At 45.8% G+C, this 12,945-nt stretch overlaps 1 protein-coding gene across 1 annotated transcript in view; it reads left to right on the top strand.

The window, feature by feature from the left end:
- Positions 1–12,945, top strand: part of PDLIM4 (PDZ and LIM domain 4) — a 732,081-nt gene that overhangs the window by 185,252 nt on the left and 533,884 nt on the right. The window contains exon 2 of the mRNA XM_086931561.1: positions 3,103–3,254. Within this exon, the coding sequence (XP_086787687.1) occupies positions 3,103–3,254 (152 nt within the window). The remainder of the gene's footprint in view (positions 1–3,102; positions 3,255–12,945) is intronic.

Below are 12,945 nucleotides of genomic sequence, written 5' to 3'. Positions count from 1 at the left end.
GCCCTCATCCTCCTCGACCTCTCTGCAGCCTTCGACACAGTCTGCCACAGCACCCTCTTACAACGCCTCAGAACATCGGAATACAAGGAAAAGCTCTTGAATGGATCACCTCGTTCCTCACCGGAAGAACCCAGAGAGTCCGCCTTCCACCATTCAAGTCCGAGGCCACTGAAGTCATCTGCGGCGTACCACAAGGATCCTCACTCAGTCCCACCCTCTTCAACGTATACATGAGCCCCCTCGCGGCCATCGCTCGCCAACACAACCTCAACATCATCTCTTACGCGGATGACACTCAACTGATCCTTTCTCTCACCAATGACCCCAGCACCGCCAAAACTAACCTACATGAAGGAATGAAAGAAGTTGCCGAATGGATGAAACACAGCCGTCTGAAACTGAACTCAGATAAAACAGAAGTCCTCATCTTAGGTACATCCCCCTCTGCATGGGACGACTCTTGGTGGCCGGAAGCCCTTGGAAAGGGCACCCATCCCGACAGACCACGCACGGAACCTAGGCGTTATCCTGGATTCTTCACTTTCAATGAACAGACAAGTCAGCGCCGTATCCTCATCCTGCTTCAACATTCTTCGCATGCTCAAAAAAACATTTCGCTGGATCCCCACCGAAACCAGAAAAACAGTCACCCATGCTCTGGTCACGAGCCGACTGGACTACGGAAACACCCTCTACGCAGGTACTACCGCTAAACTCCAGAAGAAACTCCAACGAATCCAAAACGCCTCAGCCAGGATCATATTAGACATCCCGCGTAACGAACACATCTCTGGTCACCTGAAAGACCTCCACTGGCTACCCGTCAATAAGAGGATCACTTTCCGACTGCTAACCCACGCACACAAATCACTCTACGACATCGGACCAGAATGCCTCAACTCACGACTGTCCTTCTACACCCCCTCCCGCCAACTACGTTCTTCCAGCCAAGCCCTCGCCACCGTACCTCGCATCAACAAGACCACCATGGGAGGCAGATCCTTCTCATACCTGGCAGCTAAAACATGGAACTCACTCCCCACTTACCTTCGCCTTACCCAGAACCACCTAGCATTCAGAAAGCAACTTAAAACGTGGATATTTGACAAGTAATCCTTCTCCCCTCCCTTAGCGCCTTGAGACCCTCTGGGTATGTAGTGCGCTATATAAATTCTTTGACTTGACTTGACTACGGGACAGTACAGTGTTGTCAATGGTGGTAGATAGGATTGCCATACAGTGTTATAGAGTACAATGACATACAGTGGCGTAGAGTGGTATACAGTGCAGTACAGTGTCATAGAGCAGAGTGTAGTAAAGTGGGGTGTAGGGGCATACACAGATTTGCGTACAGTGTTGTATAGTGGACTAGAATATTGTAGAGCAGCATAGAGTGGAGTAGAGTGCTGTACAGAGGCATAAAGTATAGAGCAGTTTTGTAACAGTGGAGTGTAGGGGTATAGACTGGAGTAAAGTGTCAGAGTGGCATATAGTGTAGTAGAGTGGAGTTGTACAGAGTTCAATATGTGTCAAACAGTGGAGCTGTGTGCAGTAGATTGTTGTACAGTTGCGCATAGTGAGGTAAAGTCTTGTACTGTGGAGTTACGTAGTGTGGAGTAAATTATATTAGAGTGTATTGGTTCTTCACATTCTGTAGACGGGCCCCATCATTTTGCGCTTCGCCACTGGCTGTTTCCTCTCCCTCAATGTTATGTTATGTTATGTTAGTATGAATTTGTAGAGCGCACGTTCACCCCAGGGTTTCTTGGCGCTGTGTACCGCTGGGGAACCCGTCCTGGTTTTCCCTGTGAGTGTGGGCCCGATGTAGGTAAACTCCAATTTACCACTTCTTAAATACCGAATCATACCGATTCGGTATTTAAGAAGTGGTAAATTGGAGGGGGGGAGATGTGGGTATTTCAGAATCGTTAAATACCGAACCTGTAAGATTCGGTATTTACCGATTCTGTAAATACCGAATCGGTATCCCCCATTGATTCCTATGGGCCTTGAAGCCCATAGGAATCAATGTGCATTACCGAATCGGTATTTACCGATTCGGTAATTACCGATTTCTGCAAGGGTGCAGGGGGTGTCACTTTGACACCCTCTAGCACCCCCAATACTGGCTTGTGTGCCATGTGGCACACAGACATGCACTAAGGGCATGTCTGTCTGTCACATGGCATAGGTGTGCATGCACACATGTGCATGCACACCTGGATTCGGTATTTTAACACCCAATTGGATTGGGTGTTAAAATACCGAATCTGAAGGGCCTGTGGGACTGAAAGTAGTCCCACCTACATCCCGAATTTTAAAAATCGGTAAACTTACCGATTTGGTATTTTTCCGATTCGGTAATTTTACCGAATTGGTAAAATACCGAATCGGACAAAAAAAGGTCCCCCACATCTCAAAAGGCCAAATACTGGTCGGAAACGGCCGAATTCGGCCGTTTCCGACCGGTATTGGCCACCTACATCGGGCCCATGGTCCCTATTGGGCATCCCCAAGGTGAAGCCAGGCATCCCCAGCAGCGAGGGGGCTGTTGTGGAGATTAAGCAAGCTGTTGCCCAGAGTTGCAGCGTGGGACCCATGGTTAGAGAGGCACGAGGCGAGATTTATCGAGCCCGCTGACATTGGTTCCATATCCTGCCGCATCGGGGATTGAACCCTGGTCCCGGGCCGAGCTCTGTTTCTGGGTCTGCCGCCTCTAACCTGTGAGCCACACTTCAATAGCAGAGCCAGCACTTTCAACCCATGCTTCAGTGCCTGAACGCCAATGTGAACAGTTGAGAGGGAAGCAAAAGCACCAGGGCAATCGTAATTTTCCATTTTCTCACCCACGCTTCCTTCTACACCTCAGGCACATGTACCTGACCCACTGAGAATTCTTCCCATTCTAAGAAAAACAAAATTTGAAACGTCAACTGCTCTAGTTCATCGAATATTTACCTTATCTAGAGCTAGAGAAGACAAGAGCATTGTGGGGCTTCGTGTGCTGGTACACCGTCACCCTGCCAAGGGCCGCACAGTGAAATGTTCGAGTAACTATTCTGAGATTCTGTCTTGATGGACTATATATTTTTCCTTTTTTAGATAAATCCTGGCAGTAAAGCAGCGCTTGTTAATCTCTGCCCAGGAGATGTTATTTTGGCCATTAATGGGGAGAGCACAGAGACTATGACGCACATGGAAGCCCAGAACAAGATCAAAGCTTGTACAGACCACCTGATACTATCAGTCAAGAGGTGAGTCGATCAACAATTTGGAGTTTGCTTTTTCTACTTTTCTGAGTTTCATATTTACAACATATTTGTATTTAATTGAAAAATGCAATTCAGGTGTGGTTTGCTTGTTTCAGTAATTTTCAGCATGGCCACTGCTTACTTGCACCAGTGTGAGAGCTGGTATAGAATGTTGAGCTGAGGCGGGTGGGGATTTGGATGTTAAGGGCAGTCTGATATTGATGTCATGGGAGGAAATTACTGAAAGTTGCTCCTACCAGTACCTGCTTCGTGTCACCCAACACTTGCCACTCTTGCCTCCACTAACCACACGAAAGGCATTAAAAATTGTGCACCCTTTAATTAGTACGAGAGGAACTGCATGAATGGTGATATGAAAGTGACCACTGTGAAAATAGAGCACCCGTAACTGATATTGAGATTATAATGGTAGGCCCAAGCTTTTCCACATTCTTCATCTCATCGTAAAGTGATAATTTACATTCTTTTTAGCCGCAGTATGCATTCATTCAACACAATGTGTGTCCTCCCATAAACCGGACCGTTTAGGATTGAGTAGATGGTCCAGCTAAAGCTATCTCTTGATGGCAAGGTCTTGGCCGTACATAGAGTCCACTATGAAAACACAGGCCTTTGCTTCATCTGAAGACCCTGTACCATTTTCACTTGAGTTCTAAGCCATGCAGACCAACCAGCTTTACGTGCTGATCTCAAGTTAAAATCCAAACTCCAGATAAGTAGTAAGAATAGATATTTATTAACACACCAGAGCAGAAGACAGGCAGTGGATCTACCAAAAGTGAAATAATATCTAAAATCAGTCAAGCATTGATCGTTTCATGATACCCTAAACAATACTTATGATAAAAAAGGCACTTGTGAAGCGCATGGCTACCACAAGGCCTACTTATGAGGAAATTGATGTTAGATACAGAATACAGTAAATTAGTAATCCGATCTGAGGCACCCCTTCTGTTTGGGCTGCCTTGAGTGACGTTCTCGGCAGAACTTGAAGGCCTCCTTTCAGAACTTTTTTAGTGACGCAGTGAGAGGTTCCTCTGAAATTGCTCGTCCGCCCTGCAGTGATGCGGGGTGTTATTGCTCTGATAGTCTCTGGTCGTGACAACGGAAGCCGATTGGAGCAAATATTCAGATGATGGCTGATGTTTCTCTTCGCGGACGACCAATGCTGTCCATTGATTATCCTACAGTAATAGTGTCTGTAAAATTTATTTCAGGAATAACCAGACAGAGAACCACGTTGATTGAAGATACATACTTTAGAAGATATTTATGGATAAATATACATTTCCGCGGTCAAGCCGGGGCTCAAACATGGCTGTACCAAGCTCGGGAAAATCTTTGTTCTTTTTAAATCACTATTCTGGAGGACAGTAACCCCTATTCTTGACTATTCAATAAAACTCATGAAAAACCTGTGTATAAAAATGATTGAAGTGAAATATTAACCAACAATGGAATCCAATGTAACCGCTTGCCTGAAAGGCACTGCTGTTTGCCAGGGCTGGACAGGGAACCTAAAACAGCCATGATTCATTCAGCTCCCATGTGCAGACGTACTAATGCCGCTGGAACCAGAGCCACTCTTTCAAGTCACGTGCACCACCACTCCCGGAGGCCGAGCCTCCAAGCATCAACCCCGGCCTCCTAGGGCTCCGGCCTCCCAGGGTTTTTGTTTGGTTTGAATCCAGTGATGGCTGATGGGTATACCTCGACACTACATGCACAGCCACGTGCGCCTTAAAAAACGTCACACGAAGTGCTATCAAGATTAACAAATGCTCTTTGTGATTATTTTGACATTTTCCGACAGCAAACAGTTCCACCTCGGATGGAAACTGTTAGGTGCATAAACAAACACCAGCTGATTAGCAGGCGGTCTAGTTTCGGGTAAATATTATATTCTGTGCGCAGAGATTAGGACAGTGTCCAAAGTCTTCTTCAGTACACGCGTTTTAGTCTTCTCAAAATCTTTATGCAAATATTGTGTGCGAGTGCATAGGGGAGGGACATAACGCTGCATTACACGCTCGGTAAATGTAATCCAGTTGTATTTATTCAGGTGTTCGTTTCGATGGAAATGGAAATGCTATGTGGTTTATTGGTTTTCAGATATCGATTATGCCAGGAGTTTGATAGTGACCGAATTACTGAAGAAATGATCCCTGGGACATTTACAAGAAAGTGAATCACCAATTTTGATTGGAGCATGGGGAGAGAGTTGTCTGACCGGCGTGGCAGTTGAGCATTGCTCACCAGGCTCGCGCCTCTAAGAGCAGTTGAGCTGTGGTAGAGACAGTCACGTGATTGCTCTACCCACGTATGCATCGCGTGCGCGAGATAGCTGTATTTTCCGGGGCAGATTAACAAGCCCCTTGCGCCACCACCACGTCACTTTTCGTGACGTACTTGTGGCGCAGGGGGCTCCTCCATATTTACAAGGAAAGGAAAAGCCACCCTGCGTGACTTTTCCTCTCCTCGTAAATATGGCCCCTTCACAAGCAGCACTGTGCGTGGAAGGGGCGTTCCATGGGTGTTGCTGTGGGTGTTCCCACGCAGCACCCATGGAACAAGACACATCTCCAGATTTGCAAGAAATCGTAAATCTGAAGATGCCTGTGAATGCTACCCCACCCTAGAGGTGGCGTAGCGAGGCGCAACGAGGAGAAATGTTTTCATTTCTCCTCGTTTTTTCCTCTTTCAATGCCTGCTGCATTCTACAGCACGCATTGAAAGAGGAAAAAGCCTCCTGTGATTGTTTTTGTGCAGGAAGGTGTCCCTACTGCACAAAAACAATCTTCCCACGATGCAGGCAGCCTTGCACCATGGTGCAAGGGTGCCTACGCCAGGGCATGGCTGCAGTTTCTGCGCCAGCGCAGGGGAAGCACAGAGATGCGACATATTCTTGTAAATATGTCGCATCTCTGTGCTTTCCAACCTAACGCAGCACGGTGCAGCAAAATTACTTGCTGCACTTTGCTGCGTTACTTTGTTGTAAATCTGCCCCTCAATGTCCACTGACTACGTCATTTCAAGAAATGCAGATACAATTGCGACCAAGGTATGCCTCTGTGTTGCATGCCTCTAAATGACGTAGGGAAACAACGGACATGGGGTTTTGAAACGGAGAGAAGTCGGTCCGTGGTATCCCACACCTCTCCCAAAGGCACAGAGGAGCCACTTGAATCATCTCGAGTTAGCACAAAATTTAAAAAATGGAGGATTTCTCGTTTTGAGCTTGGTCTAAATTCTGCTCGTTGTCTTTGTTTGCCTTGGTGATCTCTCACTAGAAAGCGATAATCACTGATACTGTCTATGATTGCCACATAAAAAGAACACAAAAAACCTGTCTGTAAACTTACAGTTGGTGTCCTCACAGCCTGGATTAGGCGAGGGAAAAATAGAGAAACTCAGAATGTTGTTTCATGTGCTTCACAGGGTTTATTTTAGGAAGAGGCTGGGTCTTCACAAACTCATTAGTTTCGAAGATGAGGTCAGACCATTGTGCCTATTAGCCTCCCGACGCACCCCGGGGTGCGTCGGGAGGCTACTAGGCACAATGGTCTGACCTGCTACAGACAGGTTTTTCCTGGAATCGAGGGTTGGGTACACGTTTGTGTGTGTGTATACTGCCCAGTTTCCATACACTTGGTCCTGAAGAAAACCTGGTAGATTCCGTTGCAGGTTGAAAAATGTCGACCACTATTTTACACTTCACATAGATACAGTCGGTCATTGAAGCCAACTGAAGTATCTTACAATTTATTTTAATATTGTTCAGTAGCTTCAGAATAAAAATCTCTTTCAAGAAGTTATACTCGGACAATTTTTAACATCACTTTTTTTATTGCACTTCACTCACACAAAAAACCCGCTCCACTATAGCCAGGTGTCGCAGCACACCGGGATGGCACTCGGCTGTCCGGGTGGGACCCCAATGATGAAGCATGTCACCAACCAGGTTGGTAAGTGAGGGGTCTTCCTACAAAAGAAGATCTTTCTTTTGTTATTTTTTCTTCTCCTCCTATCCCACTTAGGACCATTGATTTGTTCCTCAGGGGATACTCCTCCTGTTGTTTTTTTAACTGTATACGATTATGCATGAATGCACGAAGTGCAAATCAGTGTTCGTGGTAGCAATCTGTTAAGAGCGAAATAAATCAAATGGATGAATTTCAATTCAATATCTGCGGTGCTAATATATACAGTGTGTCACAGAGTACAATTATACATAAATTGAAGAATGCCTGAAGTGCATGATGTGATATCAATACACGGAATACACAGATATTAAGACACACTTCGTGTTCAATTACTTTAGTGTTCAAACATTAAAACAACAGATATCCTGGCGCAGTTCTGTGGCTTGCGTCATCCTAGGTTGATTATGATCCTATTGTCACTATCTTACAAAGCCATGTTCATCAACTGTGGCATGATCGATATTGGATTACGAAATGTGGTAATATTTACAGTGTATCACAAGGTACCGTATACATAAATTCAAAAGACACAAAGTGCGTGAGGTGAAATTAAACCATGTGCATAGTTAGTTAAACTGTTTTGTAAAAAATTACATTTCAGTTGGCATTTGTAGTGCAAGTTTAACATTGACATATAATTTGGCAAAGTTGGGCTATGCACTAAAAAATTATTACAAAATGAGAATACATAGGGAATTGTCACATCTGAGCTGTGGGTGTTTGTGACATTTGGAGTGTAAATATTTACAGTGTAGTTGCACTCAAGGGTAACAGTATCAGGTGCAAATATTTACAGGGTAGGTAACGTTAGTAACGCTGTGTCAATGGAGCACGTGTCGTGCTACTAAGGTAAACGTCATTAGCGTGGTAGGACCATTCCACTAAGCTGTCCCATTTGTCTGGCAGTTTCTTCCGTTTCCTTCAACCCGGTCAGCACTGAGTTAAGATAATGGATCCATCTACACTCTTTGTAGTTTAGTGACGTGGCGAGGGATCCCCGATGGCATTTGGGCAGACTTTCTCTATGGGCCACCATTTCAAATCTTCAGGTGTGTGATTGTGTGTTGTGAAGTTTTCGACCAATGGTGCCCCCCCCCCCCTGCATTTAGCATTTTAGCCCTGCTCATATGTTGCAGGATCCTGGGATTAACCTTCTGGGTAGTTTGGCCAACATATATCTGGGCTCAGGGGCAGAGAATTTCATATATCACATGGGAACTATTGCAGTTAGTAAAGTGTGGCAATTTGTAGGTTCTGTTGTTATAGGAAAAATCAGTGCCTTCCTGGCACAGGTCACACGCTTTGCAGTGTCCACATCTGTGATGCCCGGTCACGGGCGAAAGGCCTAGGTAGCCTCTAAGGTCTTGTTGTTTGGGTGGTTCTAGGAAGGCTTTCTCAACAGTGTCCTTGATGTTCCTTCCCCTTCTGAAGGCGAACATCAGCTCTTGGTTGGTGTGTAACTCACTCGCAACAAGATTCCAATACTTCTTTATAATCTTTTTGATATTGTTGCTCCTCATATTGAAAGTTGTTACGTAGACAATATTGTTTGTCTCTTTGGGTCTTTCTTTGACTTCCAGCAGTTGGTCCCAGGGACAGTACCTAGCTCGTTTTTTGGCACGTTTTGAATAGGCCGGTAGGGTATCCTCTTTCCTTCAAGCGGGTGGTTAGTACTTCAGATTCTTTAAAAAAATCCTTTGTCTGAGAGCAATTTCTTTTCAGCCTTAAATATTGTCCTTAAGTCAAGTTATCCCATAGGTTACGGGGATGGTGTGAACCGTACATCAGCAGCGTATTCCTCTCCGTAGGCTTCCGATAGAGGTCACAATATAGCAAGCCATCCTCTACTTTTAATGTTAGATCCAGAAAATCTATTGCTTCCTTGCTTCTTGTCATTGTGGATTGGATATCATTACTCCTATTGTTGAGCCATGCATGGAATTCCATCCGTTCAATTTCTTCGCCAGACTATATCATTATCACATCATCGATGTATCTTTTCCAAACCTCAATCCTGTTCAGGTACGGGTTTGAATGACTTTATAAATGTTCTTCTTCGTAGCTGTCCATGAAAATATTTGCCAGACTTGGTGCATACGTTGTTCTCATTGCTACTCCCTTGCATTGATGGTAGAACTGTCTTCTGAACAAGAAATAGTTATTTTTCATCGAAATTTCTAGTAGTGAAATCAGGAAGGTGGTGGGAATCCAGTGTGGTCCAGGTCTTGAATCCAAAGTTGTTTTAATCACTTCTACTGCTTTGTCTTGTGGGATTAACGTGTATAATGATGACACATCCATTGTAACCAATATCTGGTTTTGGCAATCAAACGTCTGGCCTTCCAATAATTGTATTATGTGCAGGCTGTCTCTCACAAAACTTCTCCGACAGCCTGATGGAATAAGGGCCGTGGGAGCAATGGCTACATGTCCACCCACCCAATCATGATGGGCAGACATATAGCCCTTTTATTAGCTTTCCTCACCGCCCGGCAAACCCTCGTAGTACGGGAGAGTAAAAAGCAAATAATGCTCCCCTTGCCATGCAAGATGACTCCCATGGCAAGGGTAGCATTACTTTTTTTTATTTTCAAAACTAAAATCCCATTTGCGATTTCATTTTGAAAATAAAAAAAGAATACTGTTTGGTGCAGGGCGGCATCATCCTGGCACAGCCCTGCACCAAACAGCGGATTGCATTAACAGGAACGGACATGATGGCGGTTCCTGTATGTATTGTATTGCGATTTATATAGCGCACGTATCGCCCAAAGGCATCAAGGCGCTTGCTTAGGGAACCCGTCCTGGTATTCCCTTGTGAGATACCCTGGCAGGGTATCCACAAGGTGAAAGCCAGGCATCCCACCGCTAGGGGCCGTTGTGGAGATTAAGCAAGCTATTGCCCATAGTCACAGAGTGTGAACCCATGAATCGAGTAGGCACCGGAGCAAGAATTGTCGAGTCTATGGACATTTTAGGACTCAAGACCCCGCCGAGCTGGGAATTGAACCCTGGTCCTGGGCTGACCTCTGCTTTCAGGTCTGCCTCCTCTAACCAGTGAGCCACACTTCTGCCAATGCCTTATAACTGACTGCCTGCTTGGTGATCATTTATATGATTCTGCATCGGGATAGAGTTATCTACTCTGTCCCCATGGAGGAACAGCGGGCTGTCCCCATAACATAAATGACTCAAGGGAGCAACCTTGCCATTGACATCATAACATTAAGTCTGTCATTAAGTCTCAAACAGAATGCTTCACACCAAACTTAACTCACGTGATACAAATTACTGCCAAATATCCAGACAGAAACAATATTCTATTGAGAAAAAGGGATGTGCAGTGGGGAGATTATGTCCTGCAAGCAACTTAATGATCCATAATGGAAAGGTGATTCACTTTGGTTGGCCTTGTGTCAAAGCATAGGTCCCACGTAACACCATCATCTTTTATGAAATCAGGAAGTCCTGGCTTTTTCCGCAAACAGTTATTTGCATTCTGGGATATGTAGTCTTGTTTTTCTCATTACAAGTATGGGCTTCCCAGTGATGTTGGCTGACAAGGCAGATTTGGCTGAGAGTAAAACAAACTTGTAACAGAGAGCTACGCTCTGAAAATAAATATGCAGACGCTGGGATATTAATGCATGTCATTTTCAAATTAAGGTTTCTGCCTATTTTTAAATAAGTTAGAAATTGTGAAACATATAATTCTGTCTTATGCTGTGAGGCTGATGTTCCACAGGAAAACCACGACTTTTGCTGAAAACATTATACTTTTGAAGTTATCATTTGGAGAAAAAAAAAATTGAGACTGTGGTTTACAGCTCCAGAGGCTCCTACATGCAATGTGTGCTTCAAGTAGCTGCATGGAATCTGGAGAGATGCTGCTCAGAGAGAGACATTTTGCAGGCCCTTTGGGTTTAACTTCTGGAATCATTCCTTTCCACAGTTCTGCCCGCTAAGCACAGCAGCCAGTTGCAGCTGCTGCCATATGCAGTGGTGAGGCAGAGAGCAGCGGCGGGAGCTGGGGGGGGGAGGGGGTTGAATTTAAAAGATAAATAAACTTACCTGACCCGCTTCTCCTCCATTTTCCTGCTGCAGCTGTTCCAGACAGTCCCTCGGACAGACCCTCCAACCACTCCAGACGCTGCTCTATTACTGTAAGAGCAGTGCCAGGATTGGCCTGAGAGGGCTCCTTTGATGCTCTGCTCAGGCATAGGGAGTCTGTGCCATTTCTCCACTGAGCTGTAGGATACAGGTGGGTTAAACCTAACTGCGCATGGCTGCTTGGCCGGCCTTAGACGTCCGGCCAAACAGACAAGCTCACTGAGAAGTGCACAACCACTTCCTGTGACGCCAGCTCCTCTCCGCCCTACACACCTGGCTCAGCCAGCAGCTGAAAAATAAAACCATCGTAAAATATTGTTTTATTTCTCAGCAGCTGGCTCTGAGCCAGTGGGGCGACGCTCCTCCGCCATGGAGGAGGAGCGGCTGCGGACAGTATAGCTTGGCTCTGGCTGACGCTTAGCATGAGCGTATGCCTAGAAATAGTTACAAAATGAGAGGGCTGTGTGTTCTGATGAGTCCTCCCCCTCCTTCAATTCCATTGTCCTCACAGAAATGCACCCACCCACTCCACGTCCTCCGACCCCCAGCCCCCATCACAGAAAGACACTACTGTAGCTTGCAATATGCCTTCCCCACGCACCTTGTTAACTTTTGTAGTCCGATCTCTGGTACCTTCCCTGCAGTAGGGACAGGCCCCCACTTGGGCGGCAGCAGGACTCCACCCATGCAGCGGCAATTAACCGCCAGTGCTGAGGTCGACAGGGCCGCGAGTGTGAGTGTTACCCGCCTTCTCTTTGCTGGTCATGTATCCGGGCATTGAACTGTAAAGACACCACCGGTGGCGGTGGTCATGGCAAGGAAAAACAATGTTGCCACCCGCTTCCCTAGTGTCTTCCTCTGGCCAATTAGAACCTGTGTGGTCACAGTGGGTCAGGCGCCTTGCCTGAGAAAACAATAGGCAAAGTGCTGCCCGCCTTGATCCACGTGGGGTACTCTGCTGGGTTTGGCATTTTTTATCATGACAAAGACATGTGGTATATGCTCAGGCTCACTTGCCCTCACAGTGCCAGAGTTCATTTGATCATGTTATGTGAAGAGCCACTATTAGGAATGAAGTAAAGAATTGGGACAGACACTCTTTCCCCACACAGCAAAGTAATTACTGGCTCAGTCAATGTTTAATTGAAGCTCCTTTTAGAGTGTGTTTTGTGGGCTGTTGGGCTGCCACAATGTGTGGCAAATGCATTTTAGTGCGATGATATGGACAGCAGCACTAAAATGCGTTAGTCTAACCGCTGACTTCTTAGCAGGGATGCTGATGAGTTGAAGTCTTTTGACATAAGCATAGTGAGGGAAAAGGTCCAAAGGAGCCACAAATAGATAGACTTCATGATGGTGATGGTGGTGGATTTGTCAGTAGAGCTGGCGGGCCATGAGGCCAGAGTCATTTTCTTGGGTAAGATGGAGAGTAATGTTTCGATGTCTGTCGGGTCTGGATGGGGTGAAATTGTCTTAGACAATCGTTATCTTGCTGCAGAAGTAGAGAGAGAGCTTGTCGCAGAGGTCTTATGAAGGGGTGATGTTGGAGGCAGTCACTGGGACTTTGACATTTTCCACAG

Source organism: Lissotriton vulgaris, chromosome 7 (assembly GCF_964263255.1).
Source record: "Lissotriton vulgaris chromosome 7, aLisVul1.2, whole genome shotgun sequence".
Taxonomy (NCBI): domain Eukaryota; kingdom Metazoa; phylum Chordata; class Amphibia; order Caudata; family Salamandridae; genus Lissotriton; species Lissotriton vulgaris.
Note: the sequence above shows the minus strand (reverse complement) of the source record. Positions and strands in the feature narration are given on the sequence as shown.